The sequence below is a fragment of the Setaria italica genome, chromosome II, assembly GCF_000263155.2.
Source record: "Setaria italica strain Yugu1 chromosome II, Setaria_italica_v2.0, whole genome shotgun sequence".
Taxonomy (NCBI): domain Eukaryota; kingdom Viridiplantae; phylum Streptophyta; class Magnoliopsida; order Poales; family Poaceae; genus Setaria; species Setaria italica.
Genome location: NC_028451.1, coordinates 46,380,302 through 46,396,312, shown reverse-complemented (window position 1 = coordinate 46,396,312; position 16,011 = coordinate 46,380,302). Strand labels below are relative to the sequence as shown.

The 16,011-nt window shown below is 48.7% G+C and overlaps 4 protein-coding genes across 5 annotated transcripts; 3 read left to right on the top strand and 1 right to left on the bottom strand.

Moving 5' to 3' along the window:
• The first annotated feature begins 424 nt into the window (after positions 1–424).
• Positions 425–1,770, top strand: LOC101773033. The gene is made up of 3 exons (XM_004958359.4): positions 425–637; positions 714–781; positions 1,218–1,770. Exons 1-3 carry the CDS (start codon positions 544–546, stop codon positions 1,335–1,337), a joined length of 282 nt encoding a protein of 93 aa, XP_004958416.1. The 5' UTR covers positions 425–543; the 3' UTR covers positions 1,338–1,770.
• Positions 1,771–6,571: 4,801 nt separating this feature from the next.
• LOC101756576 lies at positions 6,572–9,053 on the top strand. The gene is made up of 4 exons (XM_022824372.1): positions 6,572–6,674; positions 8,003–8,226; positions 8,412–8,744; positions 8,787–9,053. Exons 1-4 carry the CDS (start codon positions 6,572–6,574, stop codon positions 9,051–9,053), a joined length of 927 nt encoding a protein of 308 aa, XP_022680107.1.
• A 1,183-nt stretch (positions 9,054–10,236) lies between these two features.
• On the bottom strand, positions 10,237–11,160 carry LOC101772628 (E3 ubiquitin-protein ligase CIP8). Its single transcript, XM_004958358.2, has one exon. It carries the CDS (start codon positions 11,045–11,047, stop codon positions 10,469–10,471), a length of 579 nt encoding a protein of 192 aa, XP_004958415.1. The 5' UTR covers positions 11,048–11,160; the 3' UTR covers positions 10,237–10,468.
• Positions 11,161–11,947: 787 nt separating this feature from the next.
• On the top strand, positions 11,948–15,965 carry LOC101771963 (DCN1-like protein 3). Of its 2 annotated transcripts, XM_004958357.2 has the most exons (9): positions 11,948–12,200; positions 13,064–13,148; positions 13,718–13,766; positions 13,847–13,922; positions 14,022–14,104; positions 14,656–14,752; positions 14,881–14,926; positions 15,223–15,290; positions 15,384–15,965. In XM_004958357.2, exons 1-9 carry the CDS (start codon positions 12,128–12,130, stop codon positions 15,698–15,700), a joined length of 894 nt encoding a protein of 297 aa, XP_004958414.1. In that variant the 5' UTR covers positions 11,948–12,127; the 3' UTR covers positions 15,701–15,965. The 2 variants fall into 2 exon arrangements, with proteins under 2 accessions (XP_004958414.1, XP_004958413.1); XM_004958356.3 differs by lacking the exons at positions 11,948–12,200; positions 13,064–13,148 and adding an exon at positions 13,155–13,628.
• The last annotated feature ends 46 nt before the right edge of the window (positions 15,966–16,011 follow it).

Sequence of the window (16,011 nt, the reverse complement as noted above, 5' to 3'; positions counted from 1 at the left end):
GCAAGCAACTCGTGCCAATCATTCAAACGACGCAAATTAGCGTAGAAAACTTCAAGAAATCAGCAGGTTGATCAAGCTGACAGTACTTCTGAATTCAGATCATTCTCTGGCACTGGATCGTGAACTGGACGTCAGTGTGAGTGCGACCCAATGCAATTATGCAGAGAAGAACGGTGCTCAGCACGTCAGCAGATGAAGAGATCTTGGGACGCTACCCTTGATTTGGTGCCGTGCTCCGTCCAGCAAGGCCGTCTACGTCTACTGCTACTGATCTACTGCTAGCAGCTAGGGCTGGGACTCTTTCCTATCTTTCTGCAAGACCAGTGCACAAAGCCATGTTAGGTAGGCGGCCAATTGCGTTTGTGGTGGGCGTCAGAAAAAGACTTCTTTTCCTCCGTGTGCTTTCCTTTCCAGAGTTCCATGATTAGGTGTCGACCGTCAAAGACGCAAGAGGGCGGCCACGCCATGGCCTCGCAGGTCGCAGCTATTTAACCTCGCCACATCGTCCAGCCAAGAGTCAGACACGCTTCGGAGGTGGAAGCCATGGCGATGGCGAGGCTGACGGCCGGCCGGTTGCTGGTGATCCTGCTCGCTCTGCATCTCCTCGTCGCGTCCACTCATGCAGCTCGTTTCACAAGTAATAATTCACCCAAATTATCGTCTGTTTCTTTCATGCGTTTCCCGATTAGATGAATAATTTGATGTGGATGCAGGGAGATTCAGCGCGAGGATGGTTGAGCTTGAGGCTCCGCCGTTGAAGGGTGCTGAAGATACAGCAGAGGTACTTGACTAGTTGCAGTGGTAGTACAAATAAAATGCTTAGAGATTTAGGTGCTTGATTTTGTTCTTCACAACCTAAATATTTTCATTTGAATGAAACGTCAGTTGAATTACTTGTCTTTGTATAGTGTGGACTAAGCGCAGAAACAGTAAATGATTCAGAGTTAAGAGGTCTGAAGCTGCAATATGCAAGTGTATATATTGAGTTATCTGAAAGTGTGATTCGAGTTCATCATTCGTGTAACGGTTACTCAAAAACAGTAAGATCAAACAAGATGATATGGCACACACGAACCGTACTCCGTAAGCCATGTTCATAACTTATGCCAAATGTTCAGAGAAGCCTGCGCAGTGGTCGTAGTCTGTATGTCTGAGTTCATCTCAAAGTGGCCATTTCCCAAGAACTAACCTTACTGGTTTTGTACGGAATGTTGCAGGATAACTGGAGAAGAAACGCAGTGGTTGAGGAGATGTTTGGAAGGATGGCTCTGCAGATAACCGACTACCCTGGTTCAGGCCCAAATGATCGTCACACTCCCAAAGCACCGGGTCCATGATTTTGACAAATACAAATTATGAGCTTTTGCTGAACTATGACGACATGTACAGAGATTAGCAAGCCCATCATTAATCGTCTATCAGCTAGTAAAACAGTAGCAGCCTTCAAGTGTAAATTTTTAGTGTGAACTTTTCGTTCAGAAAATTTGTAGCATAACAGTGCAGCTCCTGCCTGAATTCTTGCATAGTGGCACCAGTCCATGGAAATTCATGGAAGGCTTTGGGTGCTTTCTATTTGAGAGCAGGGATCGATGAATATATCCTGTTACTTACTTCTGTAGTTGTAGAGTAAGAATTGTACTAAGTATGAACAAAGTAGCTGCAGATTCTCTGCACAGTAAGCTACACACTGAACTTTGAGACCTTCAGCAGAACCTGATCAGTTGTTCAGTTTTCTCAAAGAGTAAAATACACCGGTGGTCCCTAAACTTATCTTGTGGTGTCATTCAGGTCTCTAAACTCTCAAAATGCATTTGCAGGTCCCCAAACTTGTCTCAAGGTGTCATTTGGGTCCATAAACTATCAAAGCGTATATTTAGGCCCCCGAACTTGTCCTCGGGTTTCATCCGGATCCCTAAACTCTCAAAATACATTTTCAAATCTTAAAACTTGTCACATGTCGCTGTTGGCAACGCTTCCTCCTCGCTCGTTGCCTTCACAACCACCTTATGCTAACCGCTCATGTGTTCTTGGTGCTTTGATTGGGTATGTTAAAATGCACTTTGAGAGTTTAAGGACTCAGTTGACACACTGAGATAAGTTGGGGGATCTGAAAATGTGTTTTGAGAGTTTAGGGACCCGAATGCATCTTGAGATAAGTTTATGAACTTGAAAATGCATTTTAAAAATTTAAGGACCTAGATGACACCCCATGACAATGTTCATGTATTTGACTCTTTCTCAAATGAGGGTCCACTACTCCACTGTCCATACTGATCCAATTTGCCAGTCTCGGCAGGATGAGCATACTCAATTAGTCAATAATGTGGATCCTATCTTTTCGCAGGACATGGATCGCAAGAAACAGCACAGAAGCACTAGCTTCGTTCTCCATCCGTTGTGCAGAACTGAACACATGGAACTTCAGTCATGATACATGTGAATCACCTGCTTTGGTACATGAGAATCACCTGCTTCATCCATTTAGCAGGTGCGCCATCTGAAGAAGTCAAATCTAGGACTAGAGGTTGCATTAATCCTCACCACGGGCGCGGTCGTCAGCACGCATCGTTGAGGCCCTCGATCCAACTCCAAGTCCAAACGGCGGCGCTGGCTGGATCCAGGGTGCTGGAACATCTCGACCCGCCAGAGCTGCGGGCGGGGGAAACGCGCGCGACGGGGCTGGGCGGTGTCTTCCCAGGCGGCGCTGACCACGGGCACAACGGCGCGCGAGATGTCGGTCGCCGGCGGCGGCGGAGCGCAATGCGGCGAGCGGAGGCGCGCAGGAAATGGCGCAGGACATGATGGCAAGCGCGACGGCGCGGCGGAGCGCGCCAGGCCACAGGAAGGCTCGGGGTGGACGGTATTTCGTTTACCGTCCACCCCTGAAATATTTATAACCGTTGGATCGGGAGGTTACGGTCACCGATTCGATAGGGGGACGCGGCAGCGCAGCTGGGCCAAGCGGAGGCCCAGTTTATTGAGCCCACCCCTCTTTTGGTGAGGCCCGCGTTGGGGAATTAGTTGTCCGCGCGTAGTGCAGACGTTGACCGCCGCCTGCCGCCTGCCGCCAGTCCCCGTCCCTCCTCCCCTTCCTCACTCTCTCTCTCCCGGTCTCCCCGTCCTCTTCTCTCGGTCCCAACAAGCACGGGGACGCCGGCAGGCGGCAGCTACCTCGCGCGCGGGCAGCTGCTAATGGGGGCTCCTGCATTGGCGGAGAGCGCTCTAGCGCGCCCAGAGGGCGGCGCCGAGCTCCGCGCGGGCCCGGCGGCGGCGCTTCAGTGGTGCTTGCGCACGTGGTTGGCGGCGGGCGGCGCGCAGGCGGCTGCGGGGAGCGCTCGAGCGCGCGCGAAGGACGGCGGCGAGCTCGCCCGCAAGCAGCGGCGGTCGCAGTAGCCGGGTTACGCGGGAACAGCGGCGAGGACCTCGGGTGGCGTGTATCAGGTGGGGCCCAGGCGATGGAAACGACGGGCCTGTTCGCTTCAGCTTATAAGCTGGCTGAAAAGCTGAAACCGCTGATTTGTTGTGAGAGGAAAACACTGTTTGGTGGCTGATAAGCTAGCTGAATAAGCTGAAGCGAACAGGTCAAGAGTCGACCCAGCGGGGGTCGGTCTCAGCCTCAGCTCGGCGAACGGCAGCCTGCCATAGATGGCAGGAGGCTACGGCCAGGAGTCGGAGACCTGATATTCCGAGCTGAAGCCGGAAGCCGTACGGCGGCGGGTTGGGACTATTTCTACGTCTCTGCGCCACGGAACCCACCCGAAGGGCCAAAGGCTACAAGGACAAGACCTAGGGGTACTCGGAGCGTCGCCGACGGCGAGGACGGTTTTGCTTCGCCGTGCTCTGCTCGTGCGCGAGCAACCAGATACAGAGATGACCGAATATGATGAAGACTCCTGGATGACGCCAAGCCAATTTCGCCGTGAATGGGACAATCTATGGTCCGGCAGCTACGGTGTCATCCATGTTACGTAGCTAATGTCACTATATGCACGGATCTCTCTGCCGGTGCGGGGCGGCAGAATGAATCTACTATTGTTTGGCCAGGATTGCAATGGGGGCATCGATGTCGGTATCGGTACGGTGGTGAGCTAAAAATTCTGTGGAAAGAAGGCAAAGAGCGCGGGAGAAAGCTTAACACTACAGCGAAGGCACGTCGCTCTGCCGATAGCTGGAAATCTCATGCTACTACGGGGATGGATCATGGATGGGCCCTATCATACTCAAAAAATGCGGAGCATGAATTTCTTGTGAATGATTGAATCGACTTGACAAGGTTAGCTTATAAACTAGCTGGATTTGCCTGGTCCACAGCTCAAAGCCTCAAATCATGGTACAAACAAACGGTTTCAAACTCAGGAACGCTGCCTTACCAGCCAAGCATAGATTCAGAGTTGGAACTGAATGAAAAACGAAGCGGGCAGAGTATTAGCACACACCTGAGCTCAACGCCTCCCTACGAGTATCCGCAGCACCATGTCCCGAAGTCGCACGCAAGAACTTTCCCTTGTACCGCAGTTCTTCTCAGCTGAATCAGAACAGAGTCGTCTTGGCTCTCGAGTCTTGGCAAAACCACCGCCCTCCGCGGCCTCTGAACCGCGGCTTATACTTAGCAGGTTTCACGCGACGGTGGGATCGGGTCCCGGAGCAAGAACGACGCGGCTGCCTGGAAAAGGAGGAGGCGGCAGCGGCGGCGGCGCCGGCGGCGTCCCGGAGAAGCCGGAGACGGTGAACTAGAAAGGAGAAAGAGTCGGTAGGAAGGAGGAAGAGTCGGTGTAACGTCCCGAAAAATCCACCAAGTTAAATCACTCATTAAAAATCATTTTCAAAATTATTTCACCGTTTAAGTTCCCAAATTCCGTCTTCCCGACGATTCCACCGTCCTGGCACCAAAGCCGACCACTGTCCATTTTCCTTCTTTTTCACCCGTGTGTCGCGCCACGTTGCCGGCCCGATCACTTCTGCGAATCTCCGCCGACCACCATCCATCGTTTTCCCTTTCTCCTCTCCGCGAGTCACGCCGCGTGCCGGACGGAAGACCGCCGCGCGTGCCCACGACCGTTCCCGCAATCGCCGCCATCTCTCTCTTTTTCTTCTCATTTTCCTTCCCCTTTTTCCCTTCCTTTTTCTCCTTTTCCTTCTCTTCCTTTTTCCCTTCATTTTTCTCTCTCCCTTTCTCTTCTCCTAGCCGCGCGCCAGCGCTCCTCCCTGGCTCCCAGCACGCACGCGCCTGCTCCTGCGCCCCAACGTCGACCCCTCCCCCTCGCTCACAACACGCGTCCACACCGCTTGCCCCAGCACCGGCCCCGCACCCACACGCCTCCATGGCACGCATGCGCCCGCTCCCGCGGCCTCGTGCCTAGCCCGCGCCGCGCCCTCTGGCCCGGCCTCACTTCCCGCACGCCGCGACAGAGCCGCGCCTTGCCCCTGGTTCATGGTCACCGCGCTTGGCTCCCAATGCGCTAGCGTGTGTCCCCGCTCTGCGCCCCGTACGCCGCTGCCTGCCTCGCGCCGCGCCGCACGCTCGCCCAGCGTGTGCTCCTGCCCAGACCCGTGCCGCGCGCACCCGTGCGCCACACACACACGCCACCGCGCCCTGCACCTTGGCCACACCCGCGCTCGCCCCGCACGCCGTCGCCCTGCTCACCAACGCTGCGCCGCTACCTGCCGCCTCGTCGTGCGCGCCCAGCCCCGGCCACACCATCCACGCGCACCGCCGCTCGAGCAGGCCACCCCGTCCCTGTTCACCTTGCTGCGCGAGCCCGGCCCCGCCACGCCGCGCACGCGCAGCTCCACCTCGCCACGTCACCGTCCTATGTGCCTCCTGTGCACGAGCATCCTGCTGCCATTAACTCCGCACGTTCCTGTGCGCCTCTCGTCGGTAGCCCCCTCCCCCTCACCTCCGGCCTATAAAAGGCCCTCCACCCCACCACCGAGCTTCCCGGATGACTCCCCCTCGCTCACGAGCTTCCAGTGCGCTCCCACCATCTCCCGCGCCGCTGCTGTGGAGCCGCCTCCACGAGCCGCCTCAGCCCGAGGTAAGAAGAGGAATCGAACCCCCTCGGTCTCCTCTCCATTTTCCCTCTCTTCCCGACCGTCACCGCACCTCGGCGCCGCCTCTCCCCAACCATGCCGCCTCTCATGTTTCTTCTGTTTCTTCCCGTGCGTGATTCTAGAGGAGGAAGAAAGGGTGGTTTTGCATTTTCACCCATCCGCTTATTCCTTTTCGCATCCAGGCCCTCCCACCTCTCTCTTTCCCTTTTTCATCAAAGACCTTTCCACTTCCGAAAATAATTACAGAAAAATCCCTGACTCCTTACAAATAAGCCCTCGATCCCCTATTTAGCACCTAAAACCACCTTTACCTCGTCATTTTATGCACCAATCCCCTCCAATGAACCCCAAATTCGACTACGCCATTCTCAAATATATTTTCACCGAGTCATCTATAAAATCCCTGAAAATACTCTTCATTTCCTATTTTTAGTTCACTCCCTCTCTTCGAGCTCAACGGGTAAAACTTTATTTTCTTTTATTTATTGTGTGCCCGTTTGTGTGCACCATAGATCGCGCAATGACCGAGGAGGAGCTCGAAGGAGAGTTTGAAGATCAGTACCGCGAGCTGGAGCCTGAAGACCAGTACCGCAAGCAAGAACCCTCGACCGACTTTGAGGACGGCAAGTCCAATCTCATCCTTTGATGCATATTTATCCCAGTTTTTCAAACACAACCTATTGGCCTGTTTTATAAAATTGCATATTATTTTATTGCTGAAACACGGTTGGACACCTTGATTGTTATGAATATTCCTTGACGTCCTATAATTATCTCTAAATATGACTTGCTCTATTTGGATGATAATTACTACTAGAATGCTTAGGACCTTGTTACTCATTTTATTACACCCCAAATATGACTACAATGTGTTTTATCAAAGAATAAATGTGTAAATGCTTTAAATGAGATAAATGGGTTTTCGGGAAATAAAGGAAAGAAAATGCTTAGATGAGATGAATGGGTGTTTCTTGTCTGAAATGTCAAGTTGGGCTCATATCTTTGTGGTTGAGTAGGTTGGGAGATATCCATCTTGTCACGGTTAAGGACCGAATTGATGTGCCATCTTGCCTAACCTAATTTACTGTGCAACCACTTGACCGTTGTATGCGACAACGGCTTAGCATAAATCCCACTAGCTGGTCTGTTAGCCATCAGGAGAGCTAGTGAGCAACGGGAGATCATGGAGAAGGAGTAAGAACTATGTGACTTAGATCCCGGTTGAGACCTCGTTGGTAGGTCATTAACCCCTTGGTTGCTTTCGTCTTGGCTAGTCAGGCTTAGCTAAGGTGGGTAATAGCTTTGATAGGATCTGCAATGATACTAAGGTGATCGTGCTGTGGTACCCTACTTGTGGGTAAAATGTACACTTCTGCAGAGTTAAAACCTATCTGGGTAGCCGTGTTCACGGCATTGGACGAGTTACGGCTTGGACACATGACTAGTGTTTGGGAGATGGATAATTTTTATGGTGTTGTTGGATTTTGGAAGTGTCCGGCAGTTGTGCCGTGAGCTACTCCGAATAATATACGTTGTGCTAATTACAATTTTACCATATCAAAAAATAGCCTATACTCCATACTACCATCTGTAGTATTGTGCACCTTAAAAGAGCTCCTCCATTAACCATCTCAGGCCTGCCTTTTGCTCATCTCTTGTGTCACATCTCGATCTGTTGATAATGGAATAATTGTTTGATGCTACCTCCTAGTCTGTCAGGAATTGCCTTTAAAAAATAGTCTGTCAGGAATTATCGGTAATACCGGCATATCGCTTATTATGATGATGTTTATTAGATAGTTGACATGTAAACTTGTAAAGCACAGTAGCTGAGAAGCAAACCTTGCTCAAATTCTAGTAATGGTCACTACTGTTGTTGCTATTACTTCTGCAGCTATTGGACTCCATCCTAAATCACTTGAATTTTGAAATGTTTTGCAACTACTTGCAGCAAGGATCCCGTCCATGAGTTTCACAGACGATCATACCACACATTACAGCGCCTATCCCATGGATACTGTACAGATCTTCTCAGTGAAGCTTGCTGCAACAAGAGGGAGCTTACAACTGCCGCTTGATGTGTTTGGCACGGTTGAGGTGCGCGACCACATTGACCACAATCGCAATATTATCTTCCAGCGCACAAGGAACGACTGTCAAACCCTTACTGAAGAGGTTTGTAGCACTTCTTACCTGTTCGTTGTTTTGTTTGTCCTACCATGCTGCCTAAGCGAAACACAACTCTTATAACATTCTACCTCTCTGATTAAACCTTGTCTACCCTTCCTAATTTTTATTATTACGCTACTCAATATTCACCTCTTTCGCTTCAGTTTCATTTTATGGTATCTTGCATGCAGGATCCATATTTGCTACTGGCTGGTCCTACCCGTGCTGTCATGTTCATGGTATCGAGTCCTGCGGCCGTCGAGATTGACCTTAAAGTAAGGGGCGCTCCTGAGTCCGAGGATGAAGACTTGAGCTTTCTAGTTGCGCCAGTGACATGCTTTTCGACGATGTATTCATGCCTGCTTAACTGTGCTTGCACTAGCAAACTTAGCACACTGGAGTTTACACTTGGCCACATTATTAGCTCTGTGGAGGCTACAATATTTGTGCGAGTCATTCATGGGTCATGGCCAGATGGTTTGCATGGTGTATTTGCTGCCTTCACTACCGGTATCTACGATGATGCTGTTTTTTTGGAAAAACGTGTCGCTGGCATTGGTCATGAGAGAATCGTGCTGCTTGATTCTAGAGGTGAGAGATTGCCTATTACTGGTGATGGCAATATCAAGCTTTCACGGCGTGTTGTTTCTGTTGAAACTAGTGGAAAGCTGGTAGTCCGTGTCAAGGCATTGGAAGGTGATAAACAAGTGGAAAAAGAGACCAGCTTCGACCCTTTGGAAGCCAGTAGCAGCATCAGTGACCTTGAATTTAGCTTCTGTAAAATGGAAGTCACTGTTTTTTGGTTGCTTATCTCATATTATCCTGAGCTTTGAAGTTAAGAGATTGTTGAGAGATGAATTGGTTTTTTTCTAAGGAATCCGAAAGTTGGAATGTGAGACATCATAAGGCAGTAACCCTGCTATGAGAGATGAATTGGTTTTTTTTTCTAAGGAATCTGAAAGTTGGAATGTGAGCCATCATAAGGCAATAACCCTGCTTTGAGAGATGAGTTGGTTTTTTTCTAAGGAACCCAATGCTACGTATGGATTATTGATGCAGGCTTTTGTAAGATGTTGCTGTAATTAGTCTGCTTAATGTATTGTAGTTTCGGAATCTTAACTATTTATGCTGAAAATGTTGCTTGTAAGTCAGTATGGATCTCTAAGTCTATTTTATTCTGGGCGTGTTTCCTGTGCTTTTTGTCTCTCTACTTCGAGGAAATGCTAAACTTTGGAAGAAAGAGCACTTGAATTTTGTACTCACGTAGAGTTCCAGGGCGGGATAGACGACATGTCTGATGGAGGCTTTTGCTGAGGGAGGAACCCAGTCGCCCATGTCTGAGGAAACCATGACGACATGCGCAGAGATTAGCAAGCTCCATCGTTGAACTAGTTCCTAGCAAAGCGGTAGTGACTAGAGACATTCAAGTGCGAATTTGTAGTTTAACAGTGCAGTTCATGTCTTAAATTAATTCTTATATGCTGCCAGAGGGAGGGGACAAGGAATTTGGTATAGTGTGTTTTCTATTTGAGTTTCGACGAATAAATGATGTTATTAGACTTTATATTTGTAACAGCAGTTGCAGTGTAAGATTTGCATGAACAGGAGTAGCTGAATTTTTTCTGGACAGACTTGTGCACCATCCTGATTTTTCTGACCGTCAGCTCCTGAACAGAGTTCATCAGTTACAGCATGAGTTTTGTCTCCTGACAGACCAGGTTTCAGTGTTTCACTGACCCATTGGCCAATCTGAACATCATGAAAGCAGTGTGCCTATCCTCATAAGTCAAATTGAGGTCCAACACCCATCGACGTATCAGGTTTCAACTAAAACCCGTATATCCATGAACAGAGACTAGCTGTACGCTTCAAAGACTATTAGCTGTACGCTTCAAAGAAAAAAGAGACTCCAGCTATAGCAGGTAGGGACGCCGTCGGCTCCTTACGCCGGAGCAGCAACACAGGCGACAATAATGATGGCGAGAAACAGAGAGCAAAACCGATAAACGAGTGAATTCGCATGAATTTTGCACAACAGCTGCTTATCTTTCCGAAAACGAGTAACATTGATCCAGGAAATTGAACCCCCGTGGTACATCGTCTCAGGAATAACGAACTATTCACAATTTCCCATATCTCCCCATGGCCACACCACTCAGATCTACCAGTATGTACAAAACCACCTCCACCTCAAAACCAATCCGTAAACCAATTGGAAGAGACTAGAGGCCTAATCCTAATCCTAATCCTAATCCACGTCCTCTATCCTAATGGTCCACGGCTCCTCTCTCTCCGGCTCCTGCTGCTGCTGCGCCTCCTCCCGCTGGCCTCCGACCACCAGGTAGCTCACCAGGACCGCGGTCCTCGGCCTGCGCCTCTCCTCGCCGCCCTCCGCCGCCGCGTTGTCCACCTCCTTCGCCGGCGGCAGCTCGTGGCGGCAGGTGGGGCAGTTGCCGTGCACGCCCAGCCAGCGCTCCAGGCACTCCCCGTGGAAGCGGTGCCCGCACGGCATCTCCTTCCCGGCGTCCTCCACGCCGTCCAGGCAGATCGCGCAGTCGCCCAGCGGGCCCCCGCCCTCGACCTCCCCGGCCTTCACCTCCTTCAGCGCGGCGATCGCGGCCTTCGACGCCGGCGGCACGCCGCCGCCGACCCCGCCCGAGAACAGGTCCCCGTCGCCGTCCAGGATGAAGTGCTGCACCACCAGCACCCCGGGCCCGCCGCCGCCGCCGCGCTGCATTGCCGAGGGGACCGGCGCCCCCGCTGCCATCCCCAGCAGCAGCCGCAGGATGCCCGCCGCCGCGCGGTCGCCGTCGTTCGCCGAGGCCATGGGAGGAGGAGGCGATCGAGCACGAGAGAGAGAGAGAGAGGTGGAGCCTCGAAAGAAATGAAAGAATCTGACTATTTTATTTGTTTGATTTTTGGTGTGATTTTCCGGTGGCTTGAATTGGCGGGTATATATGACCTGGGGAGGCAGAGTGTGGTGAAGGTTCTGGAAGATTCCGGAGCTGGCGGCTCGTGTCTCTGAGCTGTGGGCCCTAAACGGCGGGGTCCGTTTGGCGGTTGGACACGCCTCTCCTCATCCGCGTTGGGAGGTAGATGACCCGTTGCCGTTTTTGTTGGGTTCGGTAAGGAGCATGTGCAGGTGGTTCCGGAACCTTCCAGGGCCAGATATTTTCCTCGGCTCTTGGGTCGCTGACTTGCGGGGTCCACGCGGGGGACGACGGCGCTCGATAGCTTCTACACTCCACTGGAAGGTTGCGGAGAGCCGGAGAGAACGGGAGAACAGAAACGGATAGCCGACCGAAAGTATCCGTTACTGATGATGGGCCGTTTCTGGCTTTCTGCGCCCAGAAGTTTCGGCCCTTTCAGATGGAATGACCTAAATCGAGCGAGTATCGGCCTATTTATTTATGGATCGAAACCCACGGCTTGTTCTCGCAGGCCCATGATAAAAGCAAACTAGAATTGAGCCCAAAATATCCTGTTAATTTTTATCTTTGGAATTCATTTATCTTTCTATATAAGCCCAGTGACAGCGACGCAAAGTCAAAAGGATTTTTCAGCTGGATTTGATACCGACGTGGACCCAGCTCGCGACCAATACGGAATCTTAGCCGTCCAACCAGGCGTCGACGTCTCAGATGAATCCTCCGTCCACCTCCGCGCACCGTCACCGTTGTCTTATGGCGCTTTCACACCCGCACATGCCTGACACCCTGGCCCACCTGAACTCGACGCCTCTCTCCCTCTCATCTCCCTCCCTCTCACCTCTTGCTTCTCGCGCTCGCGTCCGTGTCGGCTCGCACGTAAGATCGGGGGGAGGGAGGCGGTGGACTGGTGGTTGTTACCCCGCCGGCGGCGAGGCTCGGGGCATAGGGTTCCCTGGCTCGGATCCGCTGCCTGGCCTATGGGATCCGAAGGCTTCGTGGCCGCCGCGGCCGCGTGCCCAGCCGCCGCCGAGGCTTTCGCCAAGTACTACGGTGAGCTCCCCGCCGCCGAATTCGCTTTCTCGCGGGTGTTTCGGTCGATCCGTAGGTAAAGGGTTACGGTGGATTCCCTTCGGTAGCGGCTTGCGGGTTTAGGTGGGTTTTCAGTGGTTCGCCTTTTGGATTCTTGGGCGGCTTTTTCTTTCTTTCTGCGAATTTTGACGAACCTGGTGGTGTTTAAGTTGCGAATTTTTCGAAACGAGTGGTTTTGATTACTAAAGAAGTGATCTTTTAGGTTATTCCTTGGTCAATTGTCTGACTTGTTGACGGAAATAGGTCGTTCTTAGTAGTTCTTGCCTTCTTGGGCGTTAAAGATTTCCAAGAAGTGCTTGTTAAGCACTTAGGGTGTGCTTGTTGGTATCAAGGTAGATGCTGGACGAACGATTTGTGGAAAATGATATGATGTTCGTTACCACAATTTATACTTCGCGCGTGTATATGTTTGATAATTCTTGTGCATTTTGATCATATCGTCCTCACCTAGGGTTGGCATTGCCTTCTTGGGTGTTAAAGATTTCCAAGAAGTGCTTATTAAGGACTTGAGCGTGTGCTTGTTGGTAGCAAGGTAGATGCTGGAGAAACGATTCGTGAAAATGATATGCCATTCTTTACTGCAATTTATACTAATATGTTTGATAATTCTTGTGCATTTTGATCATATCGTCCTCACCTAGGGTTGGCAAACTTTTCTCTGGAATTAGAACTAAGCTTCGTCAATAGTACATAATTTTTTTGGTCCAAAATTAAGGCTAAGTTTCATGTGCAGTGAATTGTTCTTTTGTTGAAATAGTTAGCTAGATTATGTTCATTGGGGCACTATATCATCCAATTGGTTCTTTTGGCCTTTGTTTTGCTAGGTACTGTGTCAGGAGGTACAAACGTGAAGGCAAGACAAGGATTGGTTGAGCTTTCACACGCTATAGATGGAATCGAAGGAATGAGGTTAGCTGTCTTGAGTACACTTTTGTACGCCATGTACTTCTAAAAAAAAGCGGATGTGGTGGTTTCCCCCCTTTTTTGCCATGATGAAATGGAATTTTATAAGACTATGCATGTTTCCCCCCTTCTTGCCTACAAACGCGGAGTTGAGAGAAGAAACATTGTCTGAAAACTAAAGAAATGCATCGACCCTTATTACTTTCTATTTACAATCTGGTAGAGGTGTAGTTTGACTGAGATTAAAATGTGAACAGAACAATATATATAGTTGTTTGTACTTATCTTTATGTTGCTGTAGTTATATAATATATATTCTGAAGCTTATTTTCCTGTGCTAATATCATGGTGGCTAAACTTCAAATGTTACAAATATCATGGCGGTTTCCATTGCTTGTGGCTCGTAAATCCTGGCCAAGACAAACACTGGCATCCTTAACCAGCCCAGGTCATATAAACCTGCATAATGCCCCATACAGTAATAATGTATGATTCTTTTTTGTATCGCGTTTGCTTCTATTTTACTCTGCATCCTATGTTAAACCTTCGTGTGATTAAACACCTAATTCATGCAGGGATGGAATATTCGCTGACATTCCAAAGCTCATGCCATTTATTGATTTAGTAAGTGATGCTCTCCAAGATGCTTAAGAGATTTTATAGATCTTCACTACCTTATGTTAACTGAGAGCCTTCTCTTTTAGGAGGATATGGGCCTATTCAGTTGCTTCTACGATTTTGTCTTCTTCATCTGTCGTGAAAAGGGGCAAAAGAGTATAAGTAAGATCCTTTATTCTCGAGGATGTTTGTGGACACTACTGGTATACTTATACCCATAGAACACTAATCCGGAATGCCCCATTTTTTTCATGAGTATAGCCATTCAGAGAGCTGTAGCAGCATGGAAGATTGTTCTAAATGGAAGGTTCCGGTTGCTTGATCGATGGTGTAACTTTGTTGAGGTATAGAAAATGTTCATAATTCACCTCAAATATGTTCTGGTAACTTTTTAATGATTGTTTATTAAGTGTTAATATGCTCCATTCTTGTTCGGTTATCCTAGAGGCTAGTAAAAGCAAGGTTGAAATCAATATGCTATAGTCCGATTCTACCAACAATTTCTTTACCAAGGCTATCATAATGCATGAAGGATAACTACGCCACTCGATACTTATGTTCTCGTACAACCTAAACTTCTGTGGCAAGAATGCAATATGCTAGTTAGTATTTGTTACAAAATGCATAGTTCTTTTTTCTCAGCATTTGGCATCTTGTGTTGCCAAGAAATATTGAAGATAATCCATCAGGCTGATATCTTCCAGTTCCCATGATTTGTTCCAGTTTTGGGCTGTCTTTAGTGATTTGGGATGTAGAGTGTTTAGCTTATGCTGTAACTTATTTACCCTTTTTCTCTTTGAGTTCTTGAATATTTCTTCCTTCCTCTTCAGAAAGGCAGACTAGCCATGCTAGACTTGCATTTTTCTTAGCTAAAACTATAATATTTCTTTCTCAGAAGTACCAACGCCACAACATATCTGAGGACACCTGGCAGCAGCTACTGGCTTTCAGCAGGTGTGTAAATGAAGATCTGGAAGGCTATGACCCACGAGGTTCAAATTCTTTCTATATGATTAGTTCTTTGATTTTCAATTCTATTTCTGGAGCTATCTTCATAGACTTAACTCCATGATAGTCAAGATAATTTCTTAATTCCCGGTGCCTGTGTCTCTATTTTCAGGTGCTTGGCCTGTTCTGATTGATGATTTTGTGGAGCAAATGCACAGGTCTGCTGCCGCAATATGCTTGTGTTCTCTTGCAGTTCAATTTATTGACCTTAATCCTGTTGCATGAACATAAAGCATAATCATTGCTGTGCTGTCCAAGTTAGTAATACTTAAAATCAATAATGGAAGTATATAATTTGTTGAGATGTATAATTACCTTAGTGAATTTTGGTTTCCACTGATTGGCTTTGTGATGTCAATATACCTCCTGTGCATGGTAGCAATCTCATTGCACTGGTGAATAGTGCATGTCCTAGTTGTGCACTGGCTTATGTGTCTCCACTTGTTTAATGCAGAATTTATCACTCCACTGACTGCAGCAGTGCGATGGAATCACAATGTACCATTTCCAGTACATTTAAAGGTATTATGTCAATGTATTGTTATGTTTACTAGTAGTTTGTTTAGTTGGCTTCACATTATCACTCTGTTCCGACTTCTGAATGTGGTATTACAGGACTGGACCTTCTACCTGGATCAAAGAGGAAATGCCCTCCTCACTTTAGGTCCAATGAGGAGGATGTAGAGCTTTCGGATAGTTTTACACGCTCTGTCCATCTGACACCAATAAAACGACTGAAGGAAAGTCATGGCACTAACTATGGAGTGGGGGAATCCAACAAAGGTACAGATTTCTCAAATAGTTGCTCAGACTACCTCGAGGATACGAATTTACACAATCCAAGGGGCTGTCTTCAGAACTCGCCTTGTAATGTTGAGGATGCCCTGTCAAAAGGGTTCGAGGGTTGCATCTCGATGAAATGCTCCTTTTGATATAACCAGGAATGCATAGGTTAGTCATTTTGTGGCAGCCATAATCTGCATACATTCCAAACTTAAGTGCCACTATCTTCCAGCGTGTGTATTTAGTCAATTTTTTTAGAGGTGATATTATTCTTTTGTACTCGAGTGATGCTGTATAGCTCACAGCGGAGTATGTGCCACCCACGTCTCATCATTGAAGGCATTTTTTGTAATATTTTCCTATGTCAACTGTATCAGCGTGATGAGGGCAATTGTCGATTGAGCTTGCTTGGCAGCATATCCCATGCAACACTGCTTGCATAAAGAACATGGCGAATAAG